The sequence below is a fragment of the Danio rerio genome, chromosome 5 (genome assembly GCF_049306965.1).
Source record: "Danio rerio strain Tuebingen ecotype United States chromosome 5, GRCz12tu, whole genome shotgun sequence".
Classification (NCBI taxonomy): Eukaryota; Metazoa; Chordata; class Actinopteri; order Cypriniformes; family Danionidae; genus Danio; species Danio rerio.
Genome location: NC_133180.1, coordinates 64,949,265 through 64,971,798, shown reverse-complemented (window position 1 = coordinate 64,971,798; position 22,534 = coordinate 64,949,265). Strand labels below are relative to the sequence as shown.

General features: G+C 37.5%; 1 protein-coding gene across 3 annotated transcripts; it reads left to right on the top strand.

The window, feature by feature from the left end:
- Positions 1 to 1,059: 1,059 nt before the first annotated feature.
- Positions 1,060 to 20,993, top strand: nup88 (nucleoporin 88). Of its 3 annotated transcripts, none has more exons than XR_012405750.1 (17): positions 1,060 to 1,308; positions 1,388 to 1,557; positions 4,722 to 4,847; positions 4,959 to 5,045; positions 8,033 to 8,206; positions 9,184 to 9,370; positions 9,450 to 9,600; positions 10,528 to 10,626; positions 12,265 to 12,355; positions 12,535 to 13,677; positions 14,220 to 15,338; positions 15,599 to 15,724; positions 16,216 to 16,281; positions 16,480 to 16,560; positions 18,276 to 18,402; positions 18,504 to 18,622; positions 20,692 to 20,993. XR_012405750.1 is itself a non-coding variant. In NM_001020466.1 (17 exon segments), coding segments are annotated over 17 exon segments (2,163 nt in total). In that variant the 5' UTR covers positions 1,063 to 1,071; the 3' UTR covers positions 20,756 to 20,989.
- Positions 20,994 to 22,534: the final 1,541 nt, after the last annotated feature.

The window sequence follows — 22,534 nt, the reverse complement described above, 5'->3', positions numbered from 1 at the left end:
TGTTATAGTTGACTATAAATAAACTATTACAGTCTTTTTTCTTGTTTATTCATTTTCTTTTCGTCTTAGTACTTTTATTAAGCAGGGGTCGCCACAGCGTAATGAACCGACAACTTAGAATTTAAGCTCCATTGCATCTACATGAAAAATTAATTTTCATTAGATAAGTAGACTGCAGATAGGGGTTAGGGTTAGTGTAAGTTGACATGCTTGACATGTCTGTTGAAGGAACAGTATCAACAGATATTAAGCAGACAGTCTACTAATACTCAAATGAGAAGTAATTGGCATGTACTTGCAATTCAACTTTTAGTCAACAAAATGTGCAAAAGGGACCATCAAAATAAAGTGTTAGATACCAATATTATTAAAATGAGTAATAAACATATAAATCCATATAAATTTTTTTTTCTTTAACAATGAAAAACAAACAAATAAAAAGAGAGAAACAACTAAAAACAGGAGCTATAAAAATACATAAAGCAAAAATGGCTCATTAAAAAAATATTTGCAAACAAATAACGTTTTAGAGCCTTTTTTGATGTAATACAATTGGATAGACAGTCTGGAATCTGACATTTTTGACTTATGAATGAATTTTTGCAAGCAGCAAAACCAAGTTCACAGCATAAAACTGTTTTCTTTTAAGTTGTTCATACTCAATAAAGCCCAACACGGTGCTTTCAGTCTTATTAATGCCACAGACTCCCAAATGTGATCATCCAGTATGCAAGAGAGACCTGCTTTAAATGTAAAAGACATGTTTAAAAGGTTTAATAGATACTATAATTATGAATGTGTTAAAAATATTAGTTTCAAAACAGTTTGTTCCTTATTTTTACATTTTTGCATTTTTCACCAACATGGTACTTTTTTGCATGTTTATTTACACGTTTATTACATTATTTTATGTATTTTAATCTGTTTTACTGTATGTTTGTGTTTATTTATTGTAAATAGATTTTGTGTAATACAGTTTATTTAATAAAATCATTTCATTTGTATTTAGTCATGTAGCGATCCTATTGGAGGGTATCTCTGACGTGTTTACTTTGCGACAGTACAGAAATCATGGCGTCGCTTGCGGGAGATCGTTGGAGGGAAGCGCTGAAGAACCACGATATATTCAATAATTTACAAGAAAGGCTTCATTTAGAGCCTCAGGGGACAAGTAAAAGAATAGCTAAGAACCTGACGTTTTGTTTGAACGGTGATCTGTTCATTTGGGACAGCGTTGAGAGCGTGTTTTACACCACAAACCTGCGACAGCTGAACTCTGACGGCGAACCAGACACCTCCAGATATCAGGTCAGCGACTTTAAATGGCTTCTGCTTTAGTGTAGTTACATCGCCGGTTGTGTGTAAACGTTTACCGATCTCTCCGCAGACCCTGCTGTGCATCAACCCGCCGCTGTTCGAGGTGTGTCAGGTGCTCGTCAGCCCCTCGCAGTATCATGTGGCCCTCATCGGTCAGCGAGGAGCCACTGTCCTGGAGCTGCCACAGCGCTGGGGGAAGAAGTCCGAGTTTGAGGGCGGACGGATCCAGATCAACTGCAAGTGAGTGATTTTGACTATTTTATTGAGGTAAAGTTGGTTATATATTCGCACATTTTATAAAAGTATTCTTTGCAAATTCCAAATTGGGAAATCATATTAGCAGACAGCCAACGATTATCAACATACAACATTGTTCAGTCAATAAAAAAGTGCTAATGTTGTTTAAAATCATACTTGCATGTGATTTCAGATCGAAAAATTAAAAGTAAACAATATAGGAATTGTGTTTCTCAGAGATGGGTTGCGGCTGGAAGGGCATCCGCTGCGTAAAAAAACGTGCTGGATAAGTTGGTGGTTCATTCCGCTGTGGCGACCCCGGATTAATAAAGGGACTAAGCCGACAAGAAAATAAATAAATAAATAAATAGATAATTGAATGAATGAATATAGGAATTGTGTTGTCACTTAACAAATGCGTGAATATAAAACAAGCTGTTGGCGATGCTTTTATCCACTTCTGGATTTTGAGTCATAATTTGGCCACAGCTTTCTCTGTTTCTGCAAATGGAATAATTTTTGGTGACAAATCTTATTTATTTTGACATATTTTGGTAAAATGCTTTGGAAATTTTCACAAATTCAAGAGTACAATGGGCAAATTGACCACCGTTTTGTTATAATTGAGCTAAAGTTGGTTTTATATTCGCACATTCATTCATTTTAACGATTCCTAAATTATTTAACACACTAATTTGTACATTTAGTCAGAAATCGCATATGAAGTTGAACTTGTTGAACTTTCTCTGAGTTTCAACAAATGGGATGATTTTTGGTGACGCATCGTATTTTGACATATTTTGTTAAAATGCTTTTAAATTTTTCACAAATTCAACAAAACACTCCGGGAAAATTTATTACTCTTTTGTTATGATTGAGGTAAAGTTTTATGTTCGCACATTCATTCATTTTAACGGTTCCTATATTGTTTACCACACTAATTTGAACATTCGGTCTGAAATCTCATATGCAGTATGACTTCAAATACAACAACATTAGTACTATTTAATTGACTGTGAACAGTGTTGTTCTCTGATAGTCATTAGCTGCTAATATGATTTCCCTGTTTAGAATGTGCAAATAATACTTTTCTGAAACAATATTAAGGAGAAAGTCCTGTGAATATAAAACCAACTTTTTACCTCAATATGTTTACATCCACTGTGGGGTGATTTTTGAGCCTTTTTTTTTGGCCACAGCTTGTTTCAGCAAATTGGATGATTTTTAGTCACAAATCTTATTTTGACATATTTTGGACAAATGCTTTGGAAATTTTCACAAACTAAACCATACATTGGGGCAATTGACTACCCTTTCATTATAATTGAGGTAAATTTGGTTTTATATTAGCACATTTGTTCTTTATTAATGGTTCCTGTATTGTTTACCACACTAATTTGAACATTCAGTCTGAAATCACATATGAAGTATGACCTAAAAAAACAACAACAGCATTAGCACTATTCAATTGATTGTGAACAGTGTTGTCCTCTGATAGTTTATAGCTATGTATTGTTTTCATCCAAAGATGCTAATTAAAATTATGCTCAAAACTGAAATATTGCATAAAAGATTAAAGCAGTGTTTCCATCCAAGTAGTCAAAAAGAACAAAATTGTAACTTCCTGATAAACTGTCGCCAACTATCAAAAGTAAAAACGGGATTTGCTACAGTGGGAGAAGCTGCGTCAACCTTTTCTCCATTTAATAAATGACTTGTGCTTTAGAAGACAGTATGCTGACATGCAATGAATGACGTTTAAAGACAAAAGACGCAGAGCACAAATGCTCTTGACATTTCTGGAGGTAACTAATAATGTAATGTTTAAGTAGCGGTAAACAATATAAGGATTGTGTTGTCACTAAATGAATGTGCGAATATAAAACAAGCTGTTGGTGATGTTTTCATCCTCTCTGGGGTGATTTTTGAGTCTTATTTTGGCCACAACTTTTTCTGTGTTTCAGCAAATGGAATGATTTTTGGTGACATCTTATTTTGACAAACATTTTTGGAAAATTCTTTGACATTTTTCACAAATTCAACCACATGTTCTGGGCAAATTGACTACCCTTTCATTGTGATTGAGGTAAAGTTGGTTTTATATTAGCGCATTTGTTCATTTTTAACGGTCCATACATTGTTTACTACGCTAATTTGAATATTCCGTTCGAAATCAAAACAGCATTAGCATTATATATTTGACCATGAACATTGTCGAACTTTAGATAGTCATTGGCTGCTAATTTGATTTCCCTATTTACAATTTGAAAATAATACTTTTCTGAAATGTTATTAAGGAGAAAGTTGCGCAAATATAAAACCTACCTTACCTCAAAATGTTTATATCCACATTTTTGAGTTATAATTTGAACATGCGAATATAATTCCCTCAAATTTACCTCAATATTTTTACATCCCCTCTGGGGTTATTTTGAGTCTCAATTTGTCCACAACTTTTTCTGTGTTTCATATTAATTCCTGGCTGTGTTTACATTTACATTATAGCTTTAAAATACAACACACTACATCTCTGTTGGTCTCTTTTGTCAAGTTTAATGATCATTTTTAGTCTATATTTTATTTTAGATTACTCTGTCTGGTAAATTAGATACCTTACTCCGTGCTAAGATAAACCTCTCCACCACTTAAGCTAAAAAAGATTTAACAGGATTGTTAAAATAGTTTTTTGAAAAATGAATTTTTGAATTTAGAATGATTTTTTTGCCCCTATGTGTTTTTTAGAGTACATCATGCTGTGTGTGTTTGTGTGCGAGAGAAAGCACTGAGACTGTCAGAAATGGGCTCATTAATATTCTTGACCATTCCAAATATGGTCAGTAGGGACCTTTTCATTCTATGGGTATTATATAAAGATAGTATATAAAGTAATATAAAACCATTTCTGGAGGATTTTTGACCTTATCTAAGCCACATGCCTACTATGTAGATATTAGAAAACAATTTAAGTTATTAAAACAATGCAATATACGGGACCTTTATTGTAATCGTTTGTGTTAAATCTGTTAATTATTTCTTGTAAGTGTGATTGTCATGTAAGGCATCTAACCATTCATCAGAGTAAAATAACTCTTTAAGAGAGTTGCATTGCTCTTCCATTCTCCTTTTTTGTTTTAGATTCTCTGATTTTAAACGTTTTCTTTTGACAGGACCATTCCGCTGGCTGAACGCTTCTTCACCAGTTCTGCGTCTGTGACTCTTCGTCAAGCTGTCTGGTATCCCAGTGAAACTGAGGAGCCTCATCTCGTTCTGCTGACCTCAGATAACACCATCAGGTATCTGAAATTAATCCCTGACAGAAGTCTGAGAGATCTGACTCTGAAGAGCTTCACTGTTCATTTTGTACTGGGTTATACAAAGTATGTTTGTTTGTTTTTTACCACCAGATTTTATAATCTTAAGGAGCCCCAGTCCCCTGCTAGAGTTTTATCTGTGTCTCAGTTGGATGATGACAGCAGCGTCCATACAAGAAGGTAAGCGTGTAGCTGCTATATTTTTCATTTTATCCAACGGTATTGCCAGACGCTAGGAGTATTCTGCTTGGATCAGGGTTATTAAACACAAAGGTAAATCTAGGGATGAACCGAAATGAAAATTCTTGGCATAGTATGGGTCAAAGTCATTGATTTTTCTTTTATTCCTTTTATTTAACTTTAGAATATTAAGTCAAGAAGATCATGTTCTTTAAAGATATTTAATAAGTTTTCTACATCAAATTTCAGTTTTTGATTAGAAATATGCCTTGCTAAACGCTTCGATCAAGTGATTTTTTTTTCAGACGTCATATTGGATGTACAAGATTAAAGGGTCACGAAACACCAAAACACATTTTTTGAGCTGTTGACAGTCGTATATGTGTCCCACACTGCTAAAAACACTATTAGGACACCTATATTTCACTAAAAAGTGTAAATTGGTTGTTTTTGCGTTATTTCAAGCAAATTCGTACTTCCTGTTTGAAACGAATTTTTGAAGCTGCGTCACGGTCATGACATAATAGCGTGTATTCCAGCGTGCAGACTGGGCGTCTGTGCCAGAGTGAGTCTTATTACGTCTTACAGTGTGATACATTAATGCATGAGTAAGGCTTGGTTCAAACCAATCAGCGCGCTCTACTGTGCAACTTCATTAATATTCATTTGTGTCACCGTGTTTACACCACAAAGACGCCACGTTGTGTTGGCAAAACAAGCGTGAAGTGTTGCTTCTATAGTTTGCTGCCGTTAAGTTTCGTTTTCATTTTCTCTCTGTGAGAGCTTATCTGGATCACGTCTGGATTAACAGTGTACGCGACGCTCGTTTAACAGTGTAAACGCACGTTTACCTGAGAGCTGTTCTCATCTGCAAATGCTGAAATCTGGATTTGCTTGTAGTATTCTCTCCATAAAGCTCTAGTTGCTGGTGATTGTCCTGTCTCTACAGATTTGGTAAGTGAGCGACCAGTGCTCTTTGTTTATTCAGTTTGTTCGTATCGAATTAAGTTAACTATTGCACTGAGTGCAGAAATGTTAGCACCGCATTTTGTGACCGGAATAACACATTCGGCTTTCTGATGCTACCTGCCGTGTGCATCTAAGTTTCCGGGAAATGCGGAGTTTTTTTTTTTCTCTCATTCGCCGTGCGGTATCAAACATTGCATGAAAAATACACGCTTGCAGCAGTTCCTCCAATCAAATATCTCGTTTGTCGCGAGAGGCATGAATGAATTCCCTGAATGAAAGAGCCAAACTGCAGTTAAAGTCCAACATTTAATAATTAGGCAAATAATTAGACTACAGATGTCCATGTAGGTTAAACACTTCTCCTGTCTGTGTGGGTGTGTATTTTGACTCTGAAACTCGCGCGTGCACAAATAGACACTCCCACACCATCCCACTTTAGTTCCTCCGACACTCCCCCCTAAACAGAGCTGGACACGCCCACTTTTCTGACTTTTTCCAAAGTAGAGGTGTGAAAACACCCTGCTGAAACGAGGGGGTTTCATGGCCCTTTAAGATTTGACTGCTGTTTGCGTTGCTTCCCAGTAACCCTAACCTTAACAAGAATCACAGCTTTTGCTCAATCTCAAGTTTATTTTAATTATTTGTGGAGCCCAACGAGAGTCTTTATAATGTATTAGAGTAAACATTATCTAAAATAAATTTTTTAAAAATAAATTATTTAATAAGAATTTTATTCAATTAGTTTTAGCTAGTTACAAAGACACATTACTTGATTTTTTTACTTGATGTAGAAACACAATTACAACTAAATAAAATAAATGTACAATTCGAATTAACCAATAAAATTAAATACAAAATGTTTTAAAAATTACATTTACATTTAGTCATTTAGCACACACTTTTGTCTGAAGTGACTTACAAATGAGGAGGCCTTCAGTGATTCAACAAGAAGAAGCAATACACAAGTGCTAATTATACAAAGCTAATTTTAATGCTCAGAGAATTTAGTGCTAAAGTAAGGAGAGGTGGCACGGTGGCTCAGGGGTTAGCACTGTTGCCTCACAGCAAGAAGGTCGCTTTCTGTTTGGAGTTTGCATGTTCTCCCCGTGTTGGTGTGGGTTTCCCCCACAGTCCAAAGACATGCTTTATAGGTGAATTGGATGAACTTAGTTGGTCGTAGTGTATGAGTGTGTGTGATTGAGAGACTATATATATATTTCCCAGTGATGGATTGTGACTGAAAGGGCATCTGCTGCTTAAAACGTATGCCAGAATAGTTGCTGGTTTATTCCGCTGTGGCACCCCCAGATAAATGAGGGACTAAGCCGAAGGAAAATTAATAAATGTTTGTTTGTTTTTGAGAGAGAGAAAAATGTTTCTACAGGTGGTTTATCAAGCCCACTCACCTGTGTGAAGCACGCTTCATAAATGCACAATGTTTTTTGTTTGTTTGTTTGTTTGTTAGTTTGTTTTTATGGAATGATTGTAAAAATGTGTCTGGTGCAAAAACTGGTGCAAGTGTCAGAGAGATGGAAGAGTGTTTTCTACTGGTGGTTTGTCAAGCCTACTCACCTTTGTGAGGCACACTTAATACAGGGTTCCCACTCTTTTGTGGACACCCAATTCAAGGACTTTCAAGGAATCACTAAAATCACTAGTACTTTTAAATCAGACACCTTAATTCACACCCCCAGCATGGATAGCACCATGAAAGCCATTCATTTTGCTTACACTTAATATCCACATTAAAAAGTCATAATAATGGTGATGTTTGAATGTTATTTTCACAAATGTAGACTGGTTTAAACATTGATGTTCAAATAACCTAAAATAATAGAATTAGTTGAATTTAATACTGATAATATTCAAATGTGATTACTGGAATATGATAATGCATTGTTTGTCATAGTTCTAGATTTTTACTGTGGGAACCCTGTAAATATTAATATAAATGAATAATAGTACATTAATGATACTAAAAAAACACTGACTTCATATGATGTGACATCTTCATGCAGTCGTTCTTATGCGGCCTCTTTGGGAGAGACGGCGGTGGCTTTTGACTTTGGACCGTTGGCTGATTCTCCTCACCTGAGCAGTCTGCGAATGAAGGCAGAGCTGGTGGTTTATCCACTCTACATACTATACGGCAATGGAGAGACCTTTCTGAACTACATCTCTCTCTCACACAGGTAACACTTACTCCTATACAAAAAAACCAAACATGTTCATTCTGATAACAGATATGCAACATCATTCACAGTGTAGGTGAATATTATCAAACCAAAATAATATGGTAGAGAAAAATGGCTTATAAAAATTGAAGATCATTTAAAGCACTAAGTGTTTTTTTTATCTTGTTGTTAACTTAAGCTAAATTAAACTTGTAGTTCACCTTAAATGAACTAACTTAAGTGCTAACTTGAGCTATTTATGTTTAAGTGCTAATATTAAGTAATTTTAATAAGTATAATGATAATATTTTTAACGTTTTATGTGTGTTGTATTATGATGTTATGTGGCAAATAAATTTCACCGAGGGGACTTATAAGGTTAATAGAATTTTTAAAAATGTATAAAATAAAATAAAAGCTGAAATCTAAAACTGAAATTGTTCTAAAAATAAACTAAAGCTAATTCAAACTAATTATTCAACAAAGTTTTTTTTTCTCAAATTTTGTCATTTAATGGCAATATCATAAATGTTATTAGTTATTAATTACAATGATTAATAATAAAAAAGTGCAATAATAGGGATATTTTATGTAAATTTTGAATACATCATGACTTTCAAACTAATGAGAATTCAAATAATTATAATATCATAATTAATATAATATATGTTATCTGGCCGATCTCAGGAAATGATCGCAAGTGTTTGTTCACGAGTTTACACAGAGGAAGATCTGGTACTCAGAATTGGCCGATCACTATGACAAAGAATTGGTACTTATTATCGGCTGCAAAAATCCTGATCGCAGCATCCCTAAATATAATATAATATAATATAATCGTAAAAAGCACTTAAAAATTGAAAGAGAGAAGCCGTGTCTTATGGAATTTTCTATGCTATTTATTTTTTTATAAATGGTCTGTTTTTATTCTAAAAAATTAATAAGTGCACTCTAAATACCCAGATTCAATTGTTAATCTTCCATCTTTCGCCTAGTGTCGGTAGTTTAGGGAAGCCGATGGGCCCGTTACCCATGTACCCTGCAGCAGAAGATAACTACGGCTACGATGCGTGTGCTGTGCTCTGCCTGCCTTGCGTGCCCAATATCCTGGTCATCGCCACTGAATCAGGAATGCTGTATCACTGTGTGGTGCTGGAGGCAGAGGAAGAGGAGGATGGCGGAGTAAGACATCCACAATTCAGCCATAAATCAGCTGATGCACGGTAAGATATGCTGAATGTGTGTTTGCGTGTGTGTTCAGGCTGTAGAGAGATGGTCCAGAGGCTCAGAGACGGCACCTTCGCTCTACGTATTTGAGTGTGTGGAGCTGGAGCTGACACTTAAACTGCCTGCTGGAGAAGAGGAGGAGATTACAGAGTCAGACTTCACCTGTCCAATCAGATTACATCGAGGTGAGCAGACATAAACAGTCATAATCGTGTAATAATCCTGTATATTTATTTATATAATATTTTATAAATATTAGATAATTTCCTTGCATTTAATGTGCTTTCTTTGTTTTAGAGGTGTGAACCTATACTGGTCTCACGGTTCGGTTACGATTATCATGCCATCAATTCGGTTCAATTCGATATCTTGGTGCATCACTGTGCATTTACGGTGCTTCATTTACACACATACACAAACATAGACAGCACCAAACAAACAAACACACACACACTTAAGCCCTCGCAATATGTGTTTAGCCGGGAGTGTTCGTGATGAGCGGAGCAAAAAAAAAAAAAAAGAAAACGGAAAAAAAAAAGCAGGTTTCTGACGGTCCCTTACTGAGAGCTCCGCTCCACGTGAGGGAGCAGTGGTTGTAATGTCGAGGAAAAAAAGAAAAGGACAGCTGTGAAACATAACCAGCTTTGTCTTTTTGTAAGAAACACACTTTAGATCTTTTTAGGGTAAGAGGTTTTTGAGTTATTGCCGATATAACTGAATGTGTCAGGAATATCGAAAACAAAACTAACGTAACCGCGCTCATTTTTGGGGCCCCCCTGGACGTACAGTGTTTGCCTACACTGCCTATGCCACGGGCTGGCCCTGAGTTGGCTCCTGAGTGTGGTAAATACCGGCGCTCACCTCCCTCGCAACAGAGCGTGTAGGAGATAAATGACGTCAGTCCATAATAACCGGTTATGATTATTACTGAACCGATACCGAATTGTCCGCATCTGCATCGCGGTGCACCGAAAAAACAATTAATTTTGACACCCCTACTTTGTTTATAAAATGGGACGTCTTGTTGTTGAATGCTTAATAGTAGTTTTTTAACAGGTTAATGCATCCTGCCTGAATAAAACTATTCATTTCTGTCAAACCATCTGTTCCAGACCCTCTGTGTCAGCACAGGTATCACTGCACCCATGAGGCTGGGGTGCACAGTGTTGGACTCACCTGGTTCAAAAAACTACACAAGTTTCTGGAGTCTGGTGAGTGCCTTTTTCAACTCTGACATTTTTACAATCACAGCATTTGAGGAACTCGGTCTATATTAGCGTTTGGGTATCGATTCATGGCCTGTTTCCCCTGAGTGGTATGGTACGGTACTATCCGGGTTGGTATGGGTCACCTTTATCAAGCTTGCGTTTCCATTGGCAAAAAGGTACGAATTGTTTGTGGGCGTGATGTACGACAGAAAGTTGCAGTCGACGTCATTCTCGCTTAAGGAAATGTGAAAGTAAAGCTGTACAGATCGTTCACATATCATATGAGAAGCACTTCTCACAAAACAGATGCTTTATCCACAGTACTTGAGTATAAATGTTCATTAACAACTTTTCTATGAACATGATTTGATTATAACTGCAGATTAATGATAGTGTGAAATAGCCTACTGTAACGTCTGCGATTATATAAAATAAATAAATTAATGCAGCATGTATGAACACATACAGACCCTTACATTCTGTCATATGTTATCAATTACAGAAAGACTACACACAGCATACAATTAGTCCTTATTTAGGTTCAAAAACAACACAAAACATACAGCCTGTCAGTGCAAACCTCTCATCTGTACCTTTTATCTTTAGCAGCACATGTAACCTAAGAGTAATTGCGTCATTCTGAGTTCATAATAGTCCAAAAGGTAATGATAAGAGGTAAACATGGCAGTTTGTTCATGGTTTAGGTTGCTGAAAGAATCCTTTGCTCCTTTGTTTTTTTCGCTTCAATAATCACACGCCCGTTATTACCATCAACTCAAGAAGTTTATTTCAAATATAGACACATTGTGAGCTCTCTGGAGAAAAGGGTACCGTTTGGAAAAGGTACCCAAAAAGTGGTACGGTACGATTTGCTTTTAGGTACCTTTTGACAGTGGAAATGGACATTAAAGTGTACCGACCTGCATTCAGCTTGCAAAATTAACATAAATCTTCCATCGCTAGCAGTGTGAGTTCAAACAAGGATGCAAAATGGGTTGTAACTGTCCGCAAAAGGACCATTGTAAAGGCGGTCGCACACCGGATGTGACTCGCCATGCAGGGCGGTTTGCATTTTGGAATTGTAAACAGGTTTATATCAGGCTACGCACACTGGCGCCACAAGTCAGTGGCTATCTGCGGTGTTTAGCTACGACTCAGGACACTGTTCATATTTCTGCCGCGCCACAGAGCACCATCTGAATAATTTCATTTTAAATAACATGTGAATGTGCATGTTTGGGATGTGTTACTTTCAACAGTCATGTGCGCGGCGCATCCGATGTGCGACCCCCTTAAGGATAGAGTCTGCTTTAGCTTTGTGGATCAGTGACGGCAGGAAAAAGAACATGGATGCCAACATTATCCACACAAAAGCTAAAAAGCTTTATAACCCTTTTGCTGACAGCAATGAATATTTGTGCCTGACTACAGGTTTTGATCTTTAGTTTCATTCTATAATACTGGACTTACTTTTCTACAAAGGTTTGAATTGAGTGTTTAAACGAGAGAAAAGTGTGAACATGTTAATGCCTGTCTAAGAATAGTGTATAAAGTGTGTAGTAAGGGGTTTTACAGCCTTAAAACATCTATAATAATTGTAAAAAATAAAGCACATTTTGTTGTTGTGTGTCTTCTGTGCAGATGAGGAGGATAAAGACAGTCTGCAGGAGCTGGCGGCAGAGCAGCGCTGTATAGTAGAGCACATCCTATGCACAAGACCTCTCGCTAACAGGTAGAACGGCCAGAAATCAACATTTCCCACCTGTGTTACTAAAAGTGTGGCGGTTAACCCCCAAATCTCTTCTGAAACAAAAGGCAGATTTACAAACTTTTAAGCAAGCCTTAAGAGACTCTGAGGAAGAACTATTGATTACTGGTGCTTTTTAAGATTTCTGTCTCCCTCTCTCTCAGTTTGCCGGCTCCAGTTCGCGGGTTTTGGATCGTGTCAGACTTGTCCCTGGGAGCCACCATGATCTGCATCACGAGTACCTACGAGTGTCTCCTGCTCCCTCTGCTGTATGTGACCAGCACTCAATGGCTTTTTTTTCCATTTGTTAAAGCAGGATTTCTCAAATGGGGATTTGTAGGAGAACTGCAGTGGGGTTTGGACTTGACATAAAGCTGATAATTCATTGTTTTGAATGTACAATTAAGTAAATGGGGCTGCTTGATAATTCCTATTATATTGGATTATCAATCATAGGCTGCAGTTGAATTAAATAACTAAATCAGTATGTCAACTAATGCTCAGTTCACACCAAATGCAAATGTAGGTATTTGGCAATGCAAGGGAGGTGCAAATGTGTAATGCTCTCCATGTTTCCCGCAAAACCGCAATTGCATCTTCCACATAATTTCAACATCAACTCAAATGGAAAGTTGACAATGCAAAAAACATCTCCTGAGTAATCTAGAGCAAGTTATTCAATGCTTAGCATGATTAAACCCAGCATCAACATACTTTCATATTACTACATACAAAGAAAAGTCTTGTTAAAGGTGCAGTATGTAAATTTGACGCCCAGTGGTTGAACTAGATATAACTTTCCTGGATCAAAACAAACGCAAGCACAGGTTGCCATAAGCTGGCAATGTCATGTTGTATATCTGCCATAGTTGTTTTTGGTTGTACAGACATGGCGATAGACGACACATGAAAATGCACAATTTTCACGTTTCATCTTCAAAAACTTGCACATAACGTTTGCAGACACTAAACGTTTGTGTTTCAAACACTATCCTTATGTAAATGAATTGCCAAAACACACAGAAACATGAATCAATCAATTGTTCAAATGTTGACAAGATTTCAACTCGATAACACGTTTTATAGAGTTTCTAAATAGTTTTTCGTAAATTAAACAAATGTTTTGTTTTAATCAGACTTTTACTTTGACAGGTTGTCCTGAAGGCAATTGTGAGTTTCTATTTGAAACATGCATTGTGATTTATGACAACATGATTTATACTTCTGCGTCAAACACCGGCGTATGCTACGGTGCTGACGCATAGCCCTTCGCTGTGGCCGTCACTGATGTGCACCTCTCAAAAAATGTAACTACACGTCGCAACAACGCGTAGCGCAAGCTCTGTGATTGGTCGGCTTGGTAGCGATGACGAGTCTGGGCGGGACCGAGAGCCGCGCAAATGGCGCAAACCCAATGTAGCGATTGTTTACAAGTGAGGAGTCCTGTGAAGAAGCTCCTGATGGAAAGTTTTGTTTTGTGTTTACCTCATAGTTAAAGTTGCTGCACGTCCGCCGGTTGCTGCCTCAAAATGAGCGAGTTTAAGCCACTTGTACATCCCGGAAGTGTTCAGGAAAAGCAAAAAAGCAGAGAAGAAACTCGACACAGAGGAACATTTACACCTCACTGCCAACTAGCGTTTCGGAAGTGTTAATGCAGACCAACAGAGACAGCGCGCAGAAGTATAAATGCACAGCCACGCGCGTGGGTTGCGCCGTGGGTTGCGCCGTGGGTTGCGCCGTGGGTTGCGCCGTGGGTTGCGCCGTGGGTTGCGCCGTGGGTTGCGCCGTGGGTTGCGCCGTGGGTTGCGCCGTGGGTTGCGCCGTGGGTTACGCTGGTCACTTGACGCAGAAGTATAAATCAGGCTTTAGTCCCTTTATAATTCTGGGGTCGCCACAACTTACAACCAACACCATAACGAACCGCCAACTTATCCAGCATATGTTTTACGCAGCGGATGCCCTTCCATCTGCAACCCATATCTGGGAAACATCCATACACACTCATTCACACTCAAGGCTGGTTTATATTTCTGCGTCAAGAGCACGCGTATCCTATGACGTGGCCTACGCGTGGACGCATAGCACTCGCCATGGCTGTCGGCGTCGCTGACGCGCAACTCTCAAAAAAATATAACCACACGTCGTAGAGGAAACACGTAAAGGAGCTCTGGATGGAACGTTTTTTTTTTTTTTTTTTTCAACTCATGGTTAAAGTTGTTACAGGTCCGCCGGTTCCTGCCTCAAAATGAGCGAGTTTGAGCCACTTGTTCAATTAAGAAAACGTTCAGAAAAAATAAAACACCAGCAAAGAAACTCGACACAGAGGAACATAAACACCTCACTGCCAACTAGCATTTTGAAAGTGTTATTGTAGAACAACAGAAACAGCGCGCAAAAGTATAAATGCACAGCTACGCGTGTTGCATGCGCCGTGGGTCATACCGATCACTTTACGCAGAAGTATAAACGAGGCTTCATACACTACGGACAATTTAGCCTACCCAATTCACATGTCTTTGGACTGTGGGGGAAACCGGAACACCCGGAGGAAACCCACGTGAACGCCGGGAGAACATGCAAACTTTACACAGAAGTGCCAACTGACCCAGCCGAGGCTCGAACTAACGACCTTCTTGTTGTGAGGCGACAGCACTACCTACTGCGCCACCGCGTCACCTATAATCATCTCATTAAATTGAAATATGAACTTTTTGAATTATTTAGTTTTTTCATTAGAAGTTACTGATTTCTTTTTAAATATGATTTCTATCATATTAATATTTAGTGTTTGTCTTTTCTTTAAATGTTCTTATAGAAGCTCTATTCGCCCGGCTTCTCCTCCGCTGCTGTGCTCTCATCCAGGGGCGGGGTCAGACAGCTCTCCTCTGCGTGGATTGGCTGAAGACTCCTTTGAACAGCATATCCGCAACATCCTGGCACGCAGCTCCACCAATCCATTAATGCTGAGGTAACAACGGGCTGCTTCCATTCAGTTCAATTCCCATCAGAGTAAAAAAAAAAAAAAAGATTTACATGGTTTTAAATAATTGATCACGAGGCTAAAAGACCTGGTTTTGACCTATCAGCTCATCTTGGTCTAACTTGTTAGGGATAAACTAGCAATAAACCCTCTAATATATATTAATCTATCCATTATTTTACATTGGCTTGTGATGTATAGCTTCCTGAATAGAACGGTGTCCAGAATGCTTTTTTTCTGTGTCTCAGGTCGGGTGATAAGGACTCGTCTCCTCCTCCTTCTGAATGTCTTCAGCTGTTGAGCAGAGCCACACAAGTGTTCAGAGAGGAGTACATCCTCAAGCTGGGCCTGGCTCATGAAGAAATGCAGAGAAGGTACAGCTATGATTTTTTTTAGAAGTTGATATTTTAGACTTTAATTTTCTTGTGTCATTCATATCACCTCGACCAAAGCAAACTTTGACACTCTCGCCGTCCTTAGTGTGAATGCACAGTGAGAATTAAAACAACACTTTCTGCAAAGCCTAAAGGTATAGTTCACCCAAAAATAAAAGAAACAAATTCACTTTCAAGTGTTTCCAAACCCTTTTGACATTCTTCTGTTAAACACAAAGAAGATACTTTGAAGAATGTTGAAAACCAGTAGCCATTGACTTCAATAGCATTTTCTTTTCCCACTATGGATATCAATTGTCAGCGTTTATTTCAACATTTTTCAAAATATCATATTTTGTGTAACACAAAAAAAAAAAAAAACAAGTGAAGGGAGAGTAAATAGTGAGTTCATTGTAATTTAGGGTGAACTATCTCTTTAAATGGACTGTGGTTAAAAAACATGTTGTAATATAATGATTGTCCTGTTTTAGAGTAAAGCTCCTGAGCGGACAGAAGAACAAGCAGTTGGAGGATCTTGCTCTTTGTAGAGAGGACAGGTAACAATTAACACAACTCTAATCTCAATCACACCTACTGTAATACGTTTATCTCAGAACTGAATGTGCGAGTGCAACATCTCACTCTAGAGACCACAACTTGATGCTATTATTAGGTGTGGTAAATATGTGAGTGTTAATGAGTCAATAATTACTGTAAACTGTGCTAAAAATGGTAAATGTGATGATGTGTTGTAGAAAAAGCCTGACAGAAGCTGCAGAGCGACTGGCGGATAAATATGAAGATGCCAAATATCGTCAAGAAGCCATCATGAACAGGTTCACCTTTCTCTGAATTTAAATTCTAAGTTTCATAGCAGGGTTACTACAGGGCTGAAAAAGTTCAATTTCAAATTTTTGCTTGCTAAATAATGTAAAAGTGTTTTGTGCTAGGTCTTTAATGATTGTAAAAAGGTCTTAAAGGGGATAGTTCACCCTAAAACTAACATTTACTCGCCTCAGATGGCTCCAAACCTGTTTTAGGCTGCATTTACACTGCATTGTTTAAGTGACCCATTTTTTTCTCCCATGTGGCACAGATCAGATTTGGCCCATGTATGTGCATGCAGAAAAAAATACATGGATTCTGATTTACTCCAATCAGATTCAGGCCTTGTTCATATGTGGAAATTTATCCGATATGAATCGGATCCGTGCTGCAGTTTAAGCTGTCGGATTTTCACTTGCCAATGAGAGTCGCACATCATTAAAAACCGTTGAGAATGATATCAACTCTGACAATTTCATCTAAGAACAGACTTCAGCAAGTCCCAAACCTTATATTTCATATACTAGAACAAAAAAAGCATTTATATTGTCATATAGCACAAGTTTTCAAGCATTTTAGTGAGCGAGAGAGAGTGCAACATCCGCAATATATAAAACTGTTGCATACATCACATGCAGAAATCACACCAGCTGTGGCCTTCTGGTTTAAAAAAAAGCCTAGATTAAAAGAAGATGGCCAGATGAGAACTCTTCTGTCATAAGCGATTAGTAAAACAACTTGCCAAAAAGAATGAAAAAAATTAAACCCTGTGAATAGATTAAATACAGGAATGAAGAAAAGGGCGCTCTTTTATTATCAGCTGTCAGTCAGCACCTACTCTTTTTTTTTTTTTCCTGGATGTTGCGTCTTGTCATTGTGTGCAGTGTTTAAAAGATTATGTAACCGGTCATCAAAAAAAATCGAATACAGTCACAAAATCGGAATTGACCTTCAAGATCTGCAGTGTAAATGCGGCCTTGTTTTTTTATTTTGCTTCAGTGGATTTGTACTTTTTCTTCCACTAGTCTAAAAATAATTTGCTGTATTTAAAGGGGACCTATTATGCCTATTTTTACAAAACATGAAACAAATCTCTGAATTACCTAGAGTGTGTATGTGAAGCTTCAGCTCAATACGCCATAATGTTTTATAACTCTTTGAAACTGCCCTTTTAAGGCTTTGATCTAAATTGTGCTGTTTTGTTGACTGTCGCTTTAAATTCAAATGAGATGGTGCTCCTTTCAAAAGAGGACGGAGCTACAAATGCCTGTGTATCAGCATAGTGGCAGATACAAAAACAAGACTAATGTCCTATGCTATTGAGAGAGAGATCGTCACTAATGGGCGAGGATTTCCTCTGATGACTCATACAAAGTGAGAATGTCAATTAAAATGTTTCTGCAGACTGTTTAATCAAGTGTGATTTTAAAATTATAGAATGAATACATTTTAGCAACTGGTTATATTTAAACACTGTTGCCACATAATTGTGTTTAAACCCCTTATAAAAGTGTTTTTTTGCATAATAGGTCACTCTTAAGCTGCAAATGAAACCATCATCATGTTATAGGTAGTGTTGACTTGATATAAGGGTCTTAAAACGTGTTAAACTTGACTTGGTGAAACCCCAAACTTAGTTGAAAAATAATGACATGGGCTTTCTAAACTTCCTCCCCACTCTTTAAAAAAATATTGAAACTAAGCTGCAAAAATGTGTGTTGTACAGAGTAAAGCGGGTTTTGGGAAGTCTGCGGAGTCAACTTCCTGTGCTGTCAGACAGCGAGAAAGACATGAGGAAGGAACTGCAGACCATCAATGATCAGCTCCGTCACCTTGACAACGGCATCAAACAGGTCCGTTCTATGGTGGATCTTAGTTTATTTTTGCAGCACTCGCTCCTTTGTTGCTACGAGCTGCGCGGACGCATGTTAATGTGCTGTTAATGTGTTGTCAGGTGAACATGAAGAAAGACTACCAGAAGAAGCAGATGAACGCGGGAGCATCTCCGGCTCACTCCAGCCTCACTCTAAACGCCCACCAGAGGAAGTGTTTGCAGGGAGTGCTGAAAGAACAGTACGTACACACACTTTACAACTGCTTTGGTTTCACACGTACATCACAGCTCTGAACTGTCAGTGCCAGCATTCATACTGTTAGATGCTTAAAAGTAGGGCTGCACAATATATTGTTTCAGGATTGATATTGCTGCCATAATAGTCACATTGCCAGATGCAATGTTGAGTAATAATCATATTTAACCAGAGCTACAGAAAACTTGTGGTTTAACCATAATAGACTGAAAGTTTATCATTTGATAAAGAGTTTAAAACATTGGGCGAGGGTTAGGTCGATAGACGTTGCTGTTGTCCATCGCCGATAGACATAAGGCTGAGCCGGCATCGCGATCCTCCACCCAGCCCTCGTCACAGCAGCAACCCACTCGCGAAAAATACACATTTAGGCCACATTTAGTACCGCTGGATATAAATACCGTGATATTTAATTGATCTTGTCTCTATCTAACGAATCTATCAGATAACTTGTAACAGCGTCAGTACACTGCTTCAGTCTTTCGCTTTCACGATAGATTTTCGCCTCAGATACTGTTGGTTTGTTGCTGTTGGTTGTGCACCTTTTTTACCAACCAAGTTTGTCGATGCCATTTAAATGTCACCGATCACTCTGCCTGTTCATGCCAGAGTCATGTGGAAAAATTGATTGACAGGTGGTAATTTGTGTGCAACTTATCTTTATTCATTTATGATTTGATTACTTAAGGGTAAAACAAAGGCCATGCGGGTCAGGTAGTTGTAGGCTACAAATAATTAATTTGTCATGAATTAATTGTTCATAAATGATTAATTCATCGCCGCCTACGACGACGATGCCATTGCCAATGTTTCACATTAGACATTGTATGATGCCAAATTGGTAAACATCGCCCATCCCTAATTTGGGCTCCAAAATTCTGATGTTTGGAGGTGTAACAAGGATAAATTCAATTTCATTATTTATACGGGATGTATACAATTGTAATTTTTAATTAAAAAGTAATTGTATTACTTTCGAATTTTTTGTCTTGTTTCTAGTTCAAATATCTACATTTCAAAGCGAATAACAATGTTGTTTTCCTTACGCCATTAGCATTAATTTAGCTAAAAAAACTGAAGTTTGAACAATATTTTTAATCAATCTAAGCATATTTAGATATTCAGAGTAGAAACAGGACAAGGCAAAGTAAGAAAAGCATTTTTTGGTTTGTGATTATTGAATTTCTGTAGCTGAATACTGTTAGACTCCACAGAAAAATGTCAAATAGAGCTATTAAAAACATCTTGTGAAACTATTCGTATCGCAATATTTATTGCAGAAAAATAAAATATAGCAATATCCGATTCCAATATCGTGCAGCCCTAGTAACAAGCGTGCATTGGAAAGAGCTTTAAAATGGTATGTTTGATTTGTAGCAAGATGAAAAGAAAGCAAAATAATATAAAATATATATATTGAAAAGCCACATTCCTTTTCACTGTAATTTGCAGAAAATGGACACATTTACACTTGTAATAAAATGTAATATACAATAGCCCCCCCCCCACCCCCCACCCCCACTTGTTACTGTTATGCAAAAAACCCTACTACAGTAGATGTATTTATTTAAAAATGGAACAGGAGTTTCAAGTGCATACAGTCAGAGTCCCTTTAAGGCAAGTCATTTCACTCAGCGACCATCTTTTGAACTGCTCTCGGGCAGTATGCTCGGGTATTCAGTTTGAATGGGGAAAGATTAAATTCTCCAAAATTGCTTGCCAAGCTTACGAATCATTTTCATATTAGGACATTACCAATAAATTAAAAATACAACTGTCTATTTAGTTTCATTTCAAAACGTTCAAATCATGCCAAATCTGCAGAAACTCACGTCTGGTCTGAGCCTCTTTCCCGGAGAATCGTCAGTCTACATCGATCGATGATTGATAGGCTCCTGTACTAGAATACTGGACTTCATTTGCCATATTGACCATTACACTTTTCCCCATTCAAAACTATACGAGTGACACATCTTGCACATTCTTTGATACAGTACACAGTTCTTGACTGTTGTTGTTGATCCACTGAACTATATGCTTTCTTTCCCGCAGAGGAGAGCACATCGCTGGCATGATGAAGCAGATCAAGGACATCAAAAACCATTTCAGCTTCTGACCATCAGCGATTCAGAGGCCATTACCAACGACCATTGTACAGTATTCATCGAAATCCCAGAAGAACCAATAAGCAACTCTATAGCCAATGAACTCTTCTGAAAGAAAGCGTTTGACCCACACCTCTCACATTTAGTTGCAAATTTTTGTATGAACTAATTTAGTCTTTAATTTTTATGAGTGTATATGTCCATGTTTAATTCTTCTGGACAATAAAGCGTTTTGTACATTGAAATAAATCTTTCCTGTGTATGACTTTATCAGCAGCATTGAGCATCAGCATTATTTATATACAGTTGAAGGCTTACATTTAAAGGCTTAACTAAGTAGATTAGGGTAATTAGGAAAGTTATTGTATAACAGTGGTTTGTTCTGTAGACATTTGTAGCAAAAGATCAAAAGAAAATCGGCACACCTTCACTTTAGCTCTCAAAAGTCTTTAATATCACTCACACGACGTTTCAACCGACATGGTCTTCATCAGGTAAAGCATTACTAATGGGAGTACTCAAGAAATAGTGAAACACCTGCAATCAATCATCACAATCAGCCAACAAGCCAGTAAACAGGAACATTTAAATACAACAATATACATATGACAATATGAGATACACACAGACCATTACAAACAAGACTTAAAATACAATTTAACTTCCTCAGAGACAAAGAATTCAATGTATAAATATAGCGCATCACACCTGCAAAAAATCACATCAATCAACCACAAGGCCAGTGAACCAAGGGGAAAACAATTGTGTACACATATTTAGTATACAACAGTATTTGATATAAATACACTTACAAAAAGCATTTAAATCAAAATCCAAATTTAAACCTCTGAGATAAAGTATTCAGTGTGTAAATGTAAAACGCTTCCCTCTGTAATAAAAGTCTGTCAATGTAGTCCCCACCACTTCTCTGTACCTTCACTTGTTCAATGCCAATATATCGTAATTTCGCAAGGGTTTGTTTCAATGTGTTAAAATAAACAAGAGATTGGATTTCGTTGATCCTTTAATCGTATATTACTTGTGTTCAGCAAATAGTTTTTTTTTTTTAAACAGTCTTGTTTTACTGATGTAGGCTAAACCACAAGGACATTTAATCATATAGATCAAATTTTTTGTGTTGCATGAAATCACAGCTTTAATCTTTAATTGCTTACCTGAAGGGGGACGACTAAAAAAACTAACATTTGGTTGTAAAGTTACACTGCGCATTGACCACATCTATAATTACCTTCAGGGACTGAGAAAGGATTATAAGACCGTTCAGAAACTTGATCTGCTCTCACTAATATTTGTCGCAAAGTAGGGGCTCGTTTAAAAACGATTCATTAAGGATCTTTACAACAATGTCTCATAACAGGATCTGAATTTAAATTATGCCAATGTCTACATACTATATTTGCAAACTCTGTATACTCTCAATACTGAATAATACAAGAGATCCGTGTATTTAAAGGTTTTGGTGTTTTTCGAACCAAGGCTTCTTTTTGATCCATATTTTTAAATTGGGCCGCAGCTTCTTTAATCCATTTTGTAGAATAACCTCTATCATAAAACCATTGACGTAGTTCCTTACGTTGTTTATCAAGCGTTTGTACTGATACGGAATTGCTTGATGATGCAATTGCTTTCACCTTGCACACTGCTCTGTCTCACTTGGAAAACAAAAGCACATATGTGAGAGTGCTGTTTGTGGACTACAGCTCAGCATTCAACACCATGGTGCCTGCCAAGCTGGTGGTGAAGCTCCAGGATCTGGGTTTTTACAGCTC